The following is a 17,209-nucleotide window of genomic DNA, read 5'->3' as shown; positions in this document are numbered from 1 at the left end:
ACAGTGTACACACACATATATATATATATATATATATATATATATACACACACACACACACACACACACACAGAGTAACTGACTGTAAATAATACAAACACATTCACTGTTTTGGTTGATTCAAACAATCTAAATCTTTTGACTACTTATGTTTGAATCGACCAAAACATCTGCTGACTTTCGATAAGAGTTAGTATTATTATTTTATTCATTTACTGTTTTCATGCTTATCCATAATTCCATGTATTAAAACCATTCCATGTTGTCCAAAATTTAGTTCAAACATAACTTACTGTAAATAATACAAAGAATTTCTGGTTGCTTTCTCCCACGCAATTGTTCACCCATGGACAATGGTGATCCATCTTTCGAATACACCGCTGACAAACGCTGTAGGGAAAAAAAAAAATTTCAATGATTTTAATATTTTGGTTTCATTAAATGCAATTAATATTTTATGACAGGGAAAGATGTAATAACAAAATTGTCAAATGATCATGTCATAATTAAATTTAACTTAAAAAGAAAAATAAGAAAAATAAATAAACCCATAAATGGCATAGGAAAAAAAAATGCAAAACAAAAATGAACAATCTTGCAGTCTAGCTGATTGGCCCTCTCTTGTTGCCGATTAAAAAATTAGTAAAAAAAGACTTACACTACTGCCAATCGTAAGTCCAACTGGCAAGCCCCCTCTAGACTTAGGATTAGTGCTAGGGTAAGCCATTTTTCTAACTACCCATTAAACCTAAAATTAATAACTACCTACTTCCCTCCCCAAAATCAACACCATGTTTGATTTTTTTTTAGTACTTCGTTAAGTCAACTTAGTGATGATAAATCTCAAACAGTTTCCACACTTTAAAATTATACAGGGTGGTAGAAAATTAAATTTTCTTGCGTTTGGTTAAAGTTAGTTGTTGTATTAGAAAAAAAAATGTTTAAATTTCTTCACTACAGGGGGGGAGGGGGAATAAGTAATGCCCCTGACCCACTTCCAGTTGTCTGATCTAGCTGAAATTTTGCATGTCCAATGATTTATATCTATACGGGTTATGTGGCAAATTACAGCTCTGAACTAATTGTGGTTTCTGTTTTACAGGTGTTTGAACTGAGTCAGGTGTGAAATGCAGCCTGTTGAATGTCGAGTAGTGATCCGGTTTTTGTATTTGAAAGGACGCACACCACAGGAGACTTTTGATGAAATGGAAGAAACTTATGGTGATAATGCTCCATCATATGACCTTGTAAAACGCTAGCATCGTGAATTCAAACATGGCCGGAAGTCTGTGGAAACAGTTCCCATCCATCTTGAGTGTTATTTTCATGTTTTGGCTGATGTAATCTCCGACCTTCTTCAGGTGTATCTGATCAAACTCGGGAATCTTTCTATCAAACTTGGCATAATGGATAAAGTACGAGGTAAAAATTCAATTCTAAGTGACACTCTTTTGGAGGTTGAAGAATATTATTGAAAATTAAGGCTTCTACATCGTCATGGCTGAGAGAAAAAGAGTATGCTTCCTTTGTAGATTAAATAAAGAGTTCCGTTCAAAATTCTGTGCAGATTACAGAATTCAACAAAATACACTGTGGTAGAAAACTAAATTTTCTTGTGTTTGGTTCAATTTAGTTGTATTTAAAAAAAAATGTTTAAACTTCTTCACTATTTAGGATTAGGGTAAACCATTTTTCTTTTCTTTTTGACTACTCTTTAAACCTGAAATTAATAACCACTTACCCCCCCCCCACCCAAATCAACGCCAGGTTTGATTTTTTTTTTTCAAGTACTTCGTTAAGTCAACTTAATGTAATCTCCGACCTTCTTCAGGTGTATCTGGTCAAACTCAGGAATCTTTCTATCAAACGTGGCGTAACGGATAAAGTACTAGGTAATTAAATTATCAGTGACACTCTTTTGGCGGTTGAAGGTAGTGTAGGTAGTATTGAAAATTAAGGTTTCTATGTAGTCATGGCTGACAGAACGAGAGCATGCTACCTCTGTAGATTAAATAAAGAGTTCCGTTCAAAATTCTGTGCAGATTACCGAGTTTGACAAAATACACTTGAAGAAGGTCGGAGATTACATTGATCGCAACGTTGTGCAAATAACATTCAAGGTGAGAACAGTAGTCTTCTGAATTCAAATAATCAATCCTCATCTCAAAAATTCAGAACCATAACAGATTTTGTTTAATCACCATTTAATAATACGCACTCTCCTGGATATGACCTGAAACATTGTCAATAATTATGACATAATTCTCTATTTCTGCTGCTATACAGTCTTTGTTTTGATTGGAATGACCCTCTTCCATTCAGGAATCATCTAGGGTTTGTTTTGATAGAAATTGTCTTTGAGATATTTCCACAGATAAACATTGTTGAGAGTTAACCCTTTACTGCCAGAATTTTTTTTTATGCAATAAATAATTTTTTTTAATCATGAATCCACACGTGACGGAAGTTAGCATGCAACTGACGCACAGACATAAACAACCCCCTCATTCACTTGTTGAACCATGTAAAACCAGTAAAGTAGAACCCTGGGATACAACATTAAAAATTAGTAACGAAATACAGTGCAGTATATAATACACATGTATATAATCAAAAAAACATTATAAATAACACTGTAAGGCGGGGCAAATACCGTAACTAGGGGCCGGGAAAACATTGTATTCAACATCGTAACCCAAAAAAATATATCCTAGGGCCACTGTATTCCAGGGTTTTACTGTACTTTGAAGACCGGGCTGACAAGCTATTAGAGTAAGAAATATTGTTTTTTTTTTTTTGAAAAGTGACTTGAAAGTACAATTTGGCGGTAAAGGTTAAGGTTTAGTGAGCATAAATCCCATTCAGAATCACATTCTCTATTGAGATGTTGAACAACTCGTCTTCCTCATATCATTAAGTGGTAATAAAACAAAGACTGCTGGACATTCAGGATCGAAATTTGGTGGACAAGACAGGCAAAAACTAAAGTTTATTTGCCACATATTTCATCCCATAAAGCAACAACTCTTACAAGTCATAACATCTAACTTATCGTTGAATAAAAAAAATTCCTTTTTCTTATTAGTCTAATTTTACATACGCTTCTGTTTTTAATACTTTTTTTTACGCACACACGTCCAACGTTTCTACACATAAATGAACATCATAGTCAGTGTCTCTGCATAGAAAAGGTTGCACACTAAACTCAAATATACACGATGAACTCCCCAAAATACAGAAACTATATAAAAAAAAACTTGCTAAATTTTATATAGGTCCAACAAATTTCTTGAAAGTTGCTTGACTTAAACTAAATCATTTCTGGAAGTTTCAGTTATGTATTTATTCTGTTTTGCGGACTGTAATTCTAATCTTCATAGGTTGTTATTGCTTCACCATGTTTCGGCCAACTCATTTTCTGGCCTTCTCCAGGTGATTAACTATGACGAGATAGGAATGCTCAGTTTTGTATCTTCATGAATTACTGCCTTCCATAGTTGTTGCTGTCTCCCGTTTTTTGGCCAACTAATCCTCTAGTCTACTTTGGGTACGATTGAAACCGCTATCTTCAGACAATGCTCTCCTGAAACCGTAGAAACTCAATGTCTTTATCCACTGCGCCACAACATTCCTGTCAAGGTTAATCATCCGAAGAAGGCCAGAGGATGAGTTGGCCAAAACGTGGTGAAAACAACAACAACTATGAAGATGAGGATAACAGTCCGCAAAAAAAAACCCCCAAAAACATAACTCATCTCAAAAGGATTTCAATAAAAATAAGCTTTAGTTATGGTGATCACTTTCAATAAAAGGCACTTTTTTCTCCAAAATCTACCATAAATGAACTTCGTGTTATCAAAAACATACACATGTTGCATAAAATTCTTAATTAGTTGAATGCATGACATTGAGGATTTCCACAATTTTTTTCTGTGATTTGTTTAATTACAATTCAGCTAAGATATATATATATATATATATATATATATAATCCTAATCTTATAAATACAAGACTGATAAATTAAAAAATGTATCCATTTTAAATGTGGAAATTGATGAATCACACAGGTAAGAAATTCATTTTTATAGTACGAAAAGGTTAGTAATTGCAATTAAGAATAGGAAATTGGATCAAATGCTTGTAACATGCCTTCTTCCTAAGATTAAGGGTGGTGGTGTTTGATCAACACTGCTGGGGAGCCATGATGTAATATACTGTTTTGTTTTTAAATCCCCGAAACAGGAAAAAATCATATATATATATATATATATATATATATATATATATATAAAATGGGTTCAGAGATTCCAATGAGAGAAAAATGTATATTTAAATGAGTGGAGTCACCAGCAATTGTTATGTTTTTTTAACTTTTATTATTTCATATTTTAATTTTTTTTTTTTTTTTTTTTTTTTTAAGTCATTGAAATAATTTTTTTTAAACAGTTCAAATGTGTTTCGGACGTTTTCATGTTTTTAAAGTGTCCTCTTCAGAAACTTTGTAAAATATTCAAAATGTAGAATAGCGTTTTTCGTCGACCATTTTTATGACAGGAAATGTTCCCAAGAAGTGAGAACATTTCTAAATGTTTTCATGAATGTATTTTCCCCCCTTCCTTTGTTTATTGGGGGTCACTGAATGGTGTTGTTCTTTACCCCCCCCCCTTTCCTTTATTTTTCTTCTTACTTGTGTGGACATGTGGGTGCATGGTCATTTTTTTTATTTTTGTATTTTCTCCCTTTGAATATTGTAACGCTGGGTATGGGGCAGCCAAACCTGCTGCCAACATTGCCCTGCTTTTTATTGAAACCAACCGAGAGCTCTTTTTAGTATTCTCGTTGTTCCCTTAAGTGCAATTATCTGGATCTCTTTTGCACTTGGTTCACCAGGAATATTAGTAAGGTAGGACTTCAGTGTGTGCATGTGTGGGGTAGGGTGTGTATTTGTGTGAGTGTGTGTGGGTTTCCTTGTATTGGCTTGTGGAATGTGATTTCTGTCATAGTTTGAATAAGCTTTGTCTAGTATTCATTTTTTGGTAGAGGTGGTTGTCATTCAATTTTGATTTAAGATTTTAATTTCTTTCTATTGTGATTTTCATTTCAATCAGTCTATTCGGATATTCATAATTTTTATAATTTGATAATTACATTTGTTGATACAAAGGAGCGATATTTATGAATAAACTTTGGTTTCCATACATAAAGTAAATTTCACAGTGTATAAAGATTATGTGATACTGGAGATATTTATAATCGTACCTAATTTCCAAAAGAGGGGAGATATAAAATATGAGAAATATTTGGAATCAAGTCTCACCTTGCTGTTATTTAAGACCATTTGAAACCATAGCAGCAAGTTTTAGTCTCCCCTCCATCAAGGCCAGAGGTTTTGGGAAAATATATATATATATAACTACTTCATTTACTCACATAAATTTAATATACGAAAGTATAGATTTATACGTAAACTTTAAGTATTTACTTCAGTGCTCAATACGTAGGTAGAGCTAGTTAGTAATTTATAAAATATGGCAATTAAGCTACACTGAATATTCTGCATTTCATCCACTATAGGATTTGTCAGGCTTATGTGCAAATTCTGTGGTTGTTTCTTGTTTTTATATATGTTGAGGATTTTTAGTTAGCGAATCAGCTTTCTAGTATCCACCGCGCCCCTTCCTATCAGCCAATGGGCATGCATTTTATCGAACAAAGGATCTGTTTTAGAACTAGGTTAGTGGTTTAAGGTAGACGTTTTCCTTTTAGTAGTGAGATATCTTCTGGAGCGGTAGAAGGATCCCACCATCTTTCCAGCGACCTTGGCAACAGACTTTATGTACGTGTTCAATTTCAGATCAGGAGTAAAGGTCAAATGCAGAAGCTTGTCAAAACACGGGGCCTCTCCCAGACGAGAGCCATCCATCACAATTGATGCCAGATGGGGATCAGAGCGTTGATGATGTAAGGATAGGAGTTTGGTTTTAGATGCATTAAAGGTAACCAGCCACGTCTTTCCCCACTGAACCACGCACTAGAGATCAGAGGAGAGAGAATCAGAGAGAACTTTGTCATTTATAGCCTTTGATGTGTTGCCGTAGATGGTCGTGTCATCAGCATAGATGTCAACGAATGATTTAAGTATGTGTTTAGGGAGGTCATTGATGTAGATCAGGAAGAGAGTTGGGCCCAGGATTGACCCTTGAGGAACTCCAGCATTAATACTGCAGGCCTCCGATTTTTGTCCATCGACCACTACTCTTATGAGCCTATCGGAGAGAAATGATTTAATGATTGAGAAAACACTTCCAGTTATACTGTAGCTGGAAATCTTGTGAAGTAGACCCTTATGCCATACTTTGTCGAATGCCTTTGATATGTCAAGAGCAATTGCCCTAGAAAAGAAGCCTTTGTCAAGAGATTCACTAATCCTGTGAGATATAACCGTTAGCACATCTGCGGTAGATCTTGCAGAACGGAAACCATATTGTGTGTCACTAAGAAGGTTGTTTCTGCTGAGGTGGTTGACTATTTCTCTATTTAATATTGATTCCAGCAACTTACTCATAACACACAGAAGACTTATTGGTCTGTACTGAGAGGGAGATGACTTATCACCTGAATTCTTAAATACAGGGCAAACTGATGAGGTTTTCCAGGGAGACAGAAAGCACTTCTCCTTAAGGCAGCGCTTAAACAGTTTCATAAGTATGGAAGCAAGTTCTGGTTGAAGCTTTTTTAACACTATAATTGGGATGCCGTCAGGGCCAGTTGCTTTACTGGAATCAAGGTTCTTGATTAGCTTGCCGACCTCATGCACGGATATTTGTATATTACCTAGCGTGTTCTGTGTTATAGGAGGAAATATGGGGAGTTGATGGCCTTCATCGCATAGGGTAGAATTAGCTGCAAAGTTCTTCGCAAATAGTTTGGCCTTGTCTGACACTGACGAGATGACCTCTGGTCCATTTATAATGGTTGGGATAGAACGCACACTTCTGTTCAGGATCCTATTTGTTATTTGCAAAAACTGGTGGGAACCAAGCCGCTGACCAGCTACCTTGGATTTAACAGACTGGGCATATAGCTCTCTTGCATTTTTTATTACTCTTTTACAGTGGTTGCTGGCAGTCCTGAAAGCAACTTTAGTCTCAGTGCATCTATTACGTTGGTAGTTATGGAAAAAGTGATTTCTGTGCGCGATAGCAGCAGCACATTCTGGGGAGAACCATGGCTGGCTGTTAGGTTTTTGTTGGAATTTTTTAGATGGTATGAATTGGTCTATGCCTACAATTAACCATTCGGTCAGATCTGATACTATAGAGGACACTTCCTTTTTAAACATGGAGTGCAGAGGTAAATCAGATATGAATGTACGGAAGCTATCCCAGTCAGCCATAGAGTATCGGTATACAGTATGGTGGAGGGGTACGTCTGGGGACTTACTACATTTCGTTTTTATCTTAACTGATACGACGGAGTGGTCGGAGGATCCTAGAGGAGAATGAACGGAACATGAACATAGCTCAGAGGAAGTTGAGAGAAAAAGGTCTAGGAGGCTTGCATATTGACCGGGTGTATCAGGCACACAGGTGGGTTCGCGAACAATCTGAGTGAGGTCATAAGCAATGGCAAAATCATGACAAAACCTCCCCTCATCGTCTGTCTTATTTGAATGGGTCAGCCATTCCACGTTATGGACATTGAAGTCACCACAGATGTGGATGTTAGCCAAGGGATGTGCAGACAGGATGTGGTCTATTTTCTCAGATATGCTCTTAAAGATAGTAACTCCGCTGTTGTGGGGCCGATAGAGGGCAAATATAAATGCAGTGGTGTTAGCAAGTGCAACCCGGAAGCACATATAGGGTAAAATATCCCTGCCACACGGGAAGCCATCTTTAATATAGGCACATATTCCATGCCCATGGCGATCTTGGGGGTCAGATTTAGATCTTAAGTTAGAGTTAAGACCAGTAAGTGTGACTCCCATTCAAGATCATACTTTCTACTGATGAGATGCTCACCAAAGTGTCCTCATATCACTGAACAATGAGAAACAAAAGACTGCTGGACATACATGGCAGAAACTTGGTGGACAAGTCAGATATAGATGGAAATTTATTTCTACAAAATATCATTGGATTGTAGAAAGGATTATGAATTTTATTAAGAAATATGTCGGTGGCATTTTTTATTTTTTAAGGTCATCCTATACTCAAAACGAAAACACGTGGAATGCAATCAAGATGAGAGATAGTGGCTGTCCATAAACAAAAACGTGAAATAAACGGATCAATAAATCAATAAGACTTCCCCCCCCCCCACGTTCTGCTCCCTATACACTAACAACTACCACTAGTAGTTCTACTTGAGTGTGTGCGTATTCTATCCGACATTATGATTAAATTCATCATATTTTGTTTAGCATCCATTTTACATGCTGGCATGTATTTAAGTTTATAGATATTGACTTCCAATCTAACCTATCTCTTTGCCAAGCCCCCTTTCTCTCCGGTCGTTCCCACTATTTAAAAATTCAAATATTTCAGATTTGCATAGAATCAGGGTCATTCAACACCAATTGATCTTTGCTTTCTGTTTAGCAGAAATCTTGTCGAGGTATACTGAGAAAAAGTCCATACTACTTAAGTAATTCCAGTTTAATTTTAAAATCTAATATATAAACGGCTATATATCTGTCTGTCTGTCAGTCATGTTTTGAAATGCTATCTCTTTGAATGCTAGTTTCGGTTTCGATTCCAGCTGATGGCACCTAAATACTATTTTTTTTTTTTTTACTTTTGAAATCGTGACTCTTTAATGATATATACGAAATCTGGACAAATTAAAATATCATATTTAAGCATATTTTAAGTGCACCTCCCCCACTGCCAGTTCTACATAAAAAAGAAGTCTTTACTTTCAAATGTTTCTTTTTTAGAATGGTTTTATTTTTAATAAAATGTGTTATAACAAAAAAAAAAAGAAAATTTTCAGTCTTTACTTTGAAAATTGTTTTTTTTTCTTTTTTTTTTTAAACTTTCATTTTTTCTGTGAGACTTTTTCTGACGTTGGCAAATTAAAGTTAATTTTGGGAGAATATTCTTTATTGGATACGTTTTTTTTATGATGTGTAATAACAAAAACAATTTTAAGTAAAAACTACTTTTTCTCATCTAAACTTGAACAAAAATATATTTTAATGTAAAAGCTAAAACCATTTTTATTACAAAATATTTTAACAAAACAAAAAAAAACATTTAAAAGTGAAGAGATTTTATGTAAACTTTCAAAATATATTATAAAAAATTATTTTGAAGAACTAAAACTAAAAATATATTCTAAAAAATTATTTTGAAAAACTAAAAGCTAAAAATATATTCTGAAAAATTATTTTGAAAAAACTAAAACTAAAAATATTTTCTGAAAAATAAGATAAAACTAAAACCATTTTTATTACAAGACATTTAAAAACAAAAAAATATTTAAAAGTAAATACATTCTATGTAAACTTTCAAAATATATTCCGAAAAATTTTTATAACATTTTATTAAAAGTAAAGCCATTAAAAACATGTATTAAAAATAAAGCCATTAAAAAAACATTTATTAAAAATAAAGCCATTAAAAAAACATTTATTAAAAATAAAGCCATTAAAAAAACATTTATTAAAAATAAAGCCATTAAAAAAACATTACAAAGTAAGAACTAGTTTTTTTTTTTTTTAGAGTTTTAAAATTAAACTTGAATTAAACTTGAAGTATTACTCCGAAGGGACTTTTTCTCGATATACACTGGTAAAACTTCTGCTATACAGAAAATGGAAGTAAAAATGGAAATAAGTTTATTAAACATAAGCTTTCCTGAATTTCAATTTCTTCTCTTTAGCTTAAGTCTTAAATTTTAAATATTTTCTAGAATCAAAATTCATGGAATGAGTTTTGATCAAAATCGGAATAAGGATTCTAGACATAAGATTTAGTATCACCATATTTTGATTTTTATATTCGCAAGAGGACATAAATGTGGTGCAAAAATGTTGTTTGAAGGAATTAATTTTACCCATCCTGGGACGGGTATACTTAAAAAAAAAATGGCTTAGAAATATGTTTTAGTAATATACTAAACACCTAACAGCTGAGTTCCAACATTTATAATGATCAGTTAATTAGTTTCAGAGTGAATCCCGTATATACAAATAACTGCATATCAATATAGATTGGTTTAAAAAACAAAAAAAAAAAAACAAAAAAAAACATCAAAGTGGGACAACATGTTGCAGTCAGGACACAAGAGAAAATGGTTGCCAATAGCAACAAGGTAAATAGAAAAGAATTGCATAAACAGTTTGATAGCCAACACGAATAAATAAATCAATAAGAAAACTTGATACGCACCCCCCCCCCATCCCCACCTTGTGTGCACACACACACACACACACACTGAAATACTACTCCCATGTTACAATATAGGGAAGAAGGGGGAGGGACATCAATTTGGTTTAGCTGAAATCTCAAAACAAGTATCAACCAATCCAGTATAAAACATTCACAACTAAAACTTGTCTAGCTACAACCATTGTAAATAAATTGGAAAAAGTTTTTTAATGGAAATCGCTCCAAGTAAGGCGTGAAGCCACTTGATGCAAGGAGCTAACAAGACCAAAAGATGCTTATTGAAAAGAAGAGATACCTATTGACATTGGTTTTGGCAAAAAAAAAAAAAAAAAAAAAAAAAAAAAAAAAAAAAAGTGAAGCATGCATGGTCCCCCGTGAGTGCACAGTGAACAAGGCATAAAAAAAAAAAAACCCAACTTCAGCATTTGCCCTCCTCACATTTAGCTCCAAAAGTCCCCAGGGGACGTCAAATCCTGGTGAAAATGAACAAACGATGCAGTTTTAGGCCTTAACATATGTAAATTTGAGTTCTGCACCATGCAAAAAAAAAAAAAAAAAAGAAATGACTGAAAATCTGCCCCAAAAGTCCCCAATTAAATTTGGGTTCAGCACCATGCAAAACTGCTAAATAGGCATGCACAGAAAATTTTGGACAAATATGGTAAAATAGTCCCCAATATAGTGTTTTCATTAGCCCTAAAAGTGCCCCTGGGGCACACTCATGAGTTATCGCGAAGTATAGACAAACAAAATTATATAGAAATCAGTTAGTTACAACTTTTCAGAAAGTTTTATAAAAATCCAAGGCATCAATTTTTTTTAATAACAACAAAAGTGTCAATTTTAGTTCTTTTAACCCGAAAGGCACCCCTTTGGAGGCAACCGGAGTTTTCCCGGAAAATCTGTTCTATTACTTTTATAGTTATATCATGTTTAATGTTTGTGCAAAATTTCCAAAAATTCCAAGGCATAGTTATTGAGAAAAGTACAGACAGACGAACGGACAAGGATGAATTTACAGGTCCACCCTCCTTTTGTCAGGGGGACAAAAAGAAAACCTAGGTTATAGGTAGGAGGAAAACAGTCGGCAGGACAAAAGTTCCAAAAACTTGCGGTTGTTGAAAAGAAGCTACTGGAATAGGAACCTGTATTACAATGAGATATCGAAACCAAAGAAGTTGAAAATAGATGAGAAAATTCCAAAGAACACATAATCGTATTTATATTCCCTTTCTCCTATGTACTCAGAACTAGGTACAATTTCTATGTGAAAAGTTTTTTTTCCAAAATATACCCGTCCGTGAAACAATGACTTGGGACTGTTTTCCAACTAACTGTTACAAGAAAAGGTTCCCCTTTTCTTGTAAATAAGAAAAACATTAGATAAGTGAAAATGAGATTAGGATAGACCGAGATTTGAACTTTGTAAGCAAGGTTCAGAAATGGAATTTAGCATTGTTCAGTTTCACATAAAATAGTTTAGATATGTTTGTTTGTAAAAAGAATTTAATTGTACAATTATTAAAATAATATATATATATATATATATATATATATATATATATATACCAAGAAAGGTTAACCTTTACTTGTAAGCAAGGTTCAGAAATGGAATTGCGCTTTGTTCAGTTTCACATAAAATAGTTTAGATATGTTGTTGTAAAAGGAATTTTGATTGTTCAATTCTTTTTATGAAAACTGAATTAAAATAAGGTCAGCTAGAGAAGAACGAACAATAGCAATTTAAAAACATATTGAAAAATAAGTTAGGTCGAAAAATAGGTTAGGAGAATTCTTTGTCTACAGAAATGGTTTAGAAACATGTGCCGAATCATGCATGTTCAGGGTCGATTACGTTTTTGGACACACGTATGACGTCATGGCAGAAATGAATTCTCAATATAGGAGCTAGTTCAGTTGATGAAGAGGGTAGTCGGACAGAGAGAGACAGAGTCAAGTCGGACGGAGACAGAGCTGACATGAGGAGGGTCCCCCCTTTAGAAGCGAAGGGTTAGAACATTAAACATGTAGAAACGACTTTGAATTCCTGGATGTCATCATCATTTCGACCGGTCAAATGGAATAAAAGAACATCATATTGTTGTAACTGCGTGTCGTCATTCCGCAAACAAGGGTAATGTGTAATCATCTTAATGAACTTTGTTCCCACTCATCGTTATTAATGAACTTTGTATAACCCATCTAAGTAATGTGTCCCCCCTCTATTCTACGTAATGTGCCTCACCATCTAAGTAATGACTGTCCCTTCATGTGTGGTAAATGAACTGATCACCCTCTCTTTAATATATATGGTATAAGTAGCAATACATATGAAAAAATTTAAATGGCTTAAAATATTTCAATATTGGTACATACATATATATATATATATATATATATAGAAAGAGCTTGATAAGCTAAGAAAGAACCTTTTTAAATTTTTTAAATCCAATTAAAATCAAGGAAGTTACGACTATTTTATGCCCTGCGCGTTTGGATATTTTCCCCTCTTTAAGACCATATGCGTTTTGTCACATTTTTTTTTGCACTACTTTCTCAGTAAAAATGCTATATCTTTGTTAAAACACAAGACTAAGCAATGAAATTTGCCATATAAGTGTATTTTTGTGCAAGGAATCTGAATATGCTATTGAAAATCTCCAGAAATTAATGGTTTCCAAATGATCTGCAGTAAATGCACATAAATATGCTGCGATTGCTTAAAAATGCCATGTATTCATTAAAAGAAAAGTTAGAGAACTCAAAGTTTAGTTGTAATGCATTTTATGTGCCAAAAACTGAAATCGAACTCTAGGATTGGTTAAAAATGAATATATTGCAAAATTTCTTTACAAGAATCATGATAAACAGACAAAAATAAATGATATTTAAAAAAGTGACGTCCCTCTAACAGAAAACATGATGCTTGGAAAAATATCAAGTATTTAGAAACAAGTTTTGCTAAAGCTGACAAATTGTTAAAAATTTTGAATCAATGTTTTGATTTTTAATTACATTTCATGTCTTTTCCTACCATTGTTATTTTTTAACTGAGAACCTCCTACAAATATTTAAATATAGATTATTTTTTTTATTTTATTTTTTAATAATCGGGTAGATTAGTTTCCATTCGATAATAATTCACTGAAAACATTTTTTAAGGGACAAAAATTAGAAGTGTTACCGTTCGTACATGTGAACCAAAACAATATTTCACATTTTCGCTTGTTAAAATATTTTAAAATTTACTACTACCCAATTTTTTAAAAATATTTGTATGGTTGATAACAAAAAAAAATAAAAATAATTGGGGAGAAAAAAAATCATGAAGATACTTTTCCTAGAAGTAAAGCCGGACTAAATATTCAAAATTGCATCGTATTCACGGCCCAAACAGAACCTCTTCGGTATGGCTAACCTACACTGGCTTTTACAAGGAATAGTGCACCTTCTCCAAGTAATATTACTTCAAGTAACATCACAAAGCTGGATATTCCACTAGACAAGATGAATTCTTATCCTGGAATCCAGTAAGAGCAAGAGATCAACAGAAACGTAAATATATTTAAATGCTTAACTCGGGAGAAGAAAATTAAGTTCTCAACTTTTTTACTCAGTGTTTGAGAAATAAATGAGAACTTTCCTAGAATATTTGAATATCTACGTATATCATATCGAGATCAAGTACCGTAGGGGAATCTCTTGATTTCTGAGAACTTTGAAGCAAAACAAAAAGAGTCTAACCAGAGAAAGATACACAAAGATCTCTCTCTCTCTCTCTCTCTCTCTCTCTCTCTCTCTCTATCTCTCTCTCTCTCTCTCTCTCTCTCTCTACCCAGCAACGTTTTGGAAAGCGGGAGCCAATTGGCTATACTATGCAGTGTCTCGATAATGGGTTATGGGATTAAATACAATTCAAATAATTTTTCTCAGACTCAAATTGCTGTAGAAAAAAGAAAAAAAACAATGGAAAAAGAAAAAAAAAAATGGAAAAAAAGAAACGGAAAAAAGAAACGGAAAAAAGGAAAAAAAGAAAAGGAAAAAAAGAAAAGGAAAAAAAGAAAAGGAAAAAAAGAAAAGGAAAAAAAGAAAAGGAAAAAAAGAAAAGGAAAAAAAGAAAAGGAAAAAAGAAAAGGAAAAAAGAAAAAGAAAAGGAAAAGAGGAAAAAAGAAAAGGAAAAGAGGAAAAAAGAAAAGGAAAAGAGGAAAAAAGAAAAGGAAAAGAGGAAAAAAGAAAAGGAAAAGAGGAAAAAAGAAAACATGGAAAAAAGAAAAAAAGAAAAAAAAAGGAAAAAAAGAAAAACAAACTAGGAATGTAATCTGATTTTATTCAAACACTTTCTCTTATTTTTACTACAGGAAAAACAAAAAAAAAAAACAAACTCAAAAAATGACCTTCAGTCAAGAGTAAAAAGAATCCATAAATGGATGGCAATCATTTAATGCTACTAAGACAAAGCTATTTTCCTTCAACAATCACAAAGAAATTTTCCAACCATCAACTGTTACGAATAATAACATTCGAGAACTGAAAATTCATTGTTCAAACTCCTCATCCTAACATTCACACATAGCATGAATTCAGACAAATACATAGAAGATATTGCCATGGCTGCTGCAGAAAAGGTGGCACCATTTATCATGTAATTATGTTATTATTAATACTCTGAACAATAGATTTTATTTTGGTCGTATATAGAATCCTAATAGGTACTACCACTCCATCGAGTAAAAGTGGACTTTGGAATAATGGCAACTAAGTGTTGACTATACTACTCAGAGCTCCTAAATTGGGACCTCATATCGTTTATACCCAGCTGCCACAGGCTTTCAAGTTAATACCATTGGTTTGGTTCATTGTTAGTTGCCTAAGGCACTTGTCATTACCAGGGCACACAATGGGTATCCAATGATGGTAAATTTTCCACTAATTCAGAGTGCCTCCTCTTTTGGGGGAGCTGGATTCCCCATGTTAGACAGGCCCAGTATCACATTCAGTCTTGGTAGGGTAAAGAAAGTTAAATATATGCCAGGACCAGGTTATGGTAGACAGTTTAGAATTTGGGAAGTAGAGTAGGTAGATAAAGAAAAACAAAACAAAAAAAAAAGTTAAAAGATGGGTTTCTGAATATAGTTGGGTCGGACACCAGGCCCAAGGGTTTTGAGGCAGTTTAGCATCATGCATAAAATCAACCTCTATCAAGGCTTAGACTTAAAACTGAGGTAGAATTAACTTACCAACACCTTTATCCACTAAATAATGTAAAAAAAAAAAAAAAAAAAACACCTGAAATCCAAAACATTGTCAACTCGCCATAGTGGCAAGTGTTTTTTGTAAGTTAAAATTTACAAAATACTTACCTACAATGGTGTGCTCGTTCAGGTTTTATGCTTACACATTTTGGACATTTAAATACGACTTCCCCTTGCTTCAAACCAAGCTTTATTATATTTTCCCTTGTTGCATTACCCCTTGGGATGGCCCCCTAAAATCATCCGTGGAAAAATAAAGGAAAAAAAAAAAAAATGGCATATTTAAAAGGAAAGAATAAAATGCATACATTGCACGAATACAAGAATTAACATTTTATCTAAAATTATTAAAAACTTGTTCTGGAGTAAGTTGATCTATTCAATATTTCAGGAATAAATTGACTTAGCCAAAGACAAGGGATAGAATTACATTTAAGATTTGTGGCAGTTATTGTTCTCCGAATCATGACGTACTTCTGTAACATACTTTTATTAATGCACTCTTTACTAATTATAATACTGTATTAGTAGGACTATTGCTGGCCTGCAAGGCTACAACAAAAATTTTTGATGGGGATTGTTGTATTTTGCTTGAAGCATTACGTGTACTGTGAAACGAGTTGTATTTGAAGGCTATAACAATGCGGTCTTGTAGAGAAACACTGCTGGGTTCAGGACAAGGTAAGTAAAAGAAATAATGAACGTACTGAAAGATTTCAATTTTTGATTCATTATTTATTTACTAATATAATGTACCACACCAGAATAGAAATGTGGTGTTAAATTCTCAAATTTTTTAGGCATATTTCGTCTTCAGAAGGAAGAAAAAATGAATATGTACAATCATTCGGTGGATGTGTTAGGGTTAGGGTGGATGTGTGTTTATGCCAGAAGTTGGAGATAGCAGTTTTGCAGTTTAATTTAAGTATAATAAACATACTATAGTTATCGTCCTTTACAGCCAACATTTCGAAAATAATATTTTTCTCGTTCGAGGGAGATTGTCTTGTGAAATACTGAATATTATACAGCAAAAAGTTTCAAATATGACTTGAAATATTAAATGAAAACATTTTGTAGCACAGTGGATAGAGGCGTTAAGTCTCTATGGTATAAGGTGAGTATTGTCTTAAGACAGTGGTTTCAATCCTACCCAAGCAAGCCAGAGGGTTAGTTGGTCAAAACATGAGATGACAACAACTATGAAAGGCAGTAATTACTGGGGATTAATTACATGACGTGGAATTCCTATTCCGTTGTGGTTAATCACCTGAGGAAGGCCAGAGGATGAGTTGGCCGAAATGTGGCGAAACAACAACTATGAAGATGAGAATAACAGTCCTTAAAAAGAATGCACAAATTATAAAGCCTTATCGCAACAGTCCGCAAAAAGAATGCACAAATTATAAAGCCTTATCGCAAAGGATTAGAATAAAAATCCTAAATAAAATAAAAATTTTAAATAAAATAAAAATTTTTTAAATAATAATGAAGTTAAAGGAGTTTGAAAATATTTTTTAAAACTAAAAAATATTTTTAGGTTGCTTTTTGTTTTCATT

The 17,209-nt window shown here is 33.4% G+C and overlaps 1 protein-coding gene across 16 annotated transcripts in view; it reads right to left on the bottom strand.

Annotated features, from left to right (window-relative positions):
• The window catches only part of LOC145246866 (palmitoyltransferase ZDHHC3-like), a 170,200-nt gene that overhangs the window by 35,423 nt on the left and 117,568 nt on the right, over window positions 1-17,209 (bottom strand). For all 16 annotated transcript variants that reach the window (XM_080108728.1, XM_080108726.1, XM_080108724.1 and 13 more), the window contains 2 exons: window positions 15,759-15,883; window positions 294-390 (listed from right to left, as the gene is read on the bottom strand). In XM_080108728.1, the coding sequence (XP_079964854.1) occupies window positions 294-390; window positions 15,759-15,883 (222 nt within the window). The remainder of the gene's footprint in view (window positions 1-293; window positions 391-15,758; window positions 15,884-17,209) is intronic.

This window comes from Euprymna scolopes, chromosome 24 (genome assembly GCF_053919585.1).
Source record: "Euprymna scolopes isolate OS-2025 chromosome 24, ASM5391958v1, whole genome shotgun sequence".
Taxonomy (NCBI): domain Eukaryota; kingdom Metazoa; phylum Mollusca; class Cephalopoda; order Sepiida; family Sepiolidae; genus Euprymna; species Euprymna scolopes.
The sequence above is the reverse complement of the archived record's forward strand: the minus strand, read 5'-3'. Positions and strand labels throughout refer to the sequence as shown.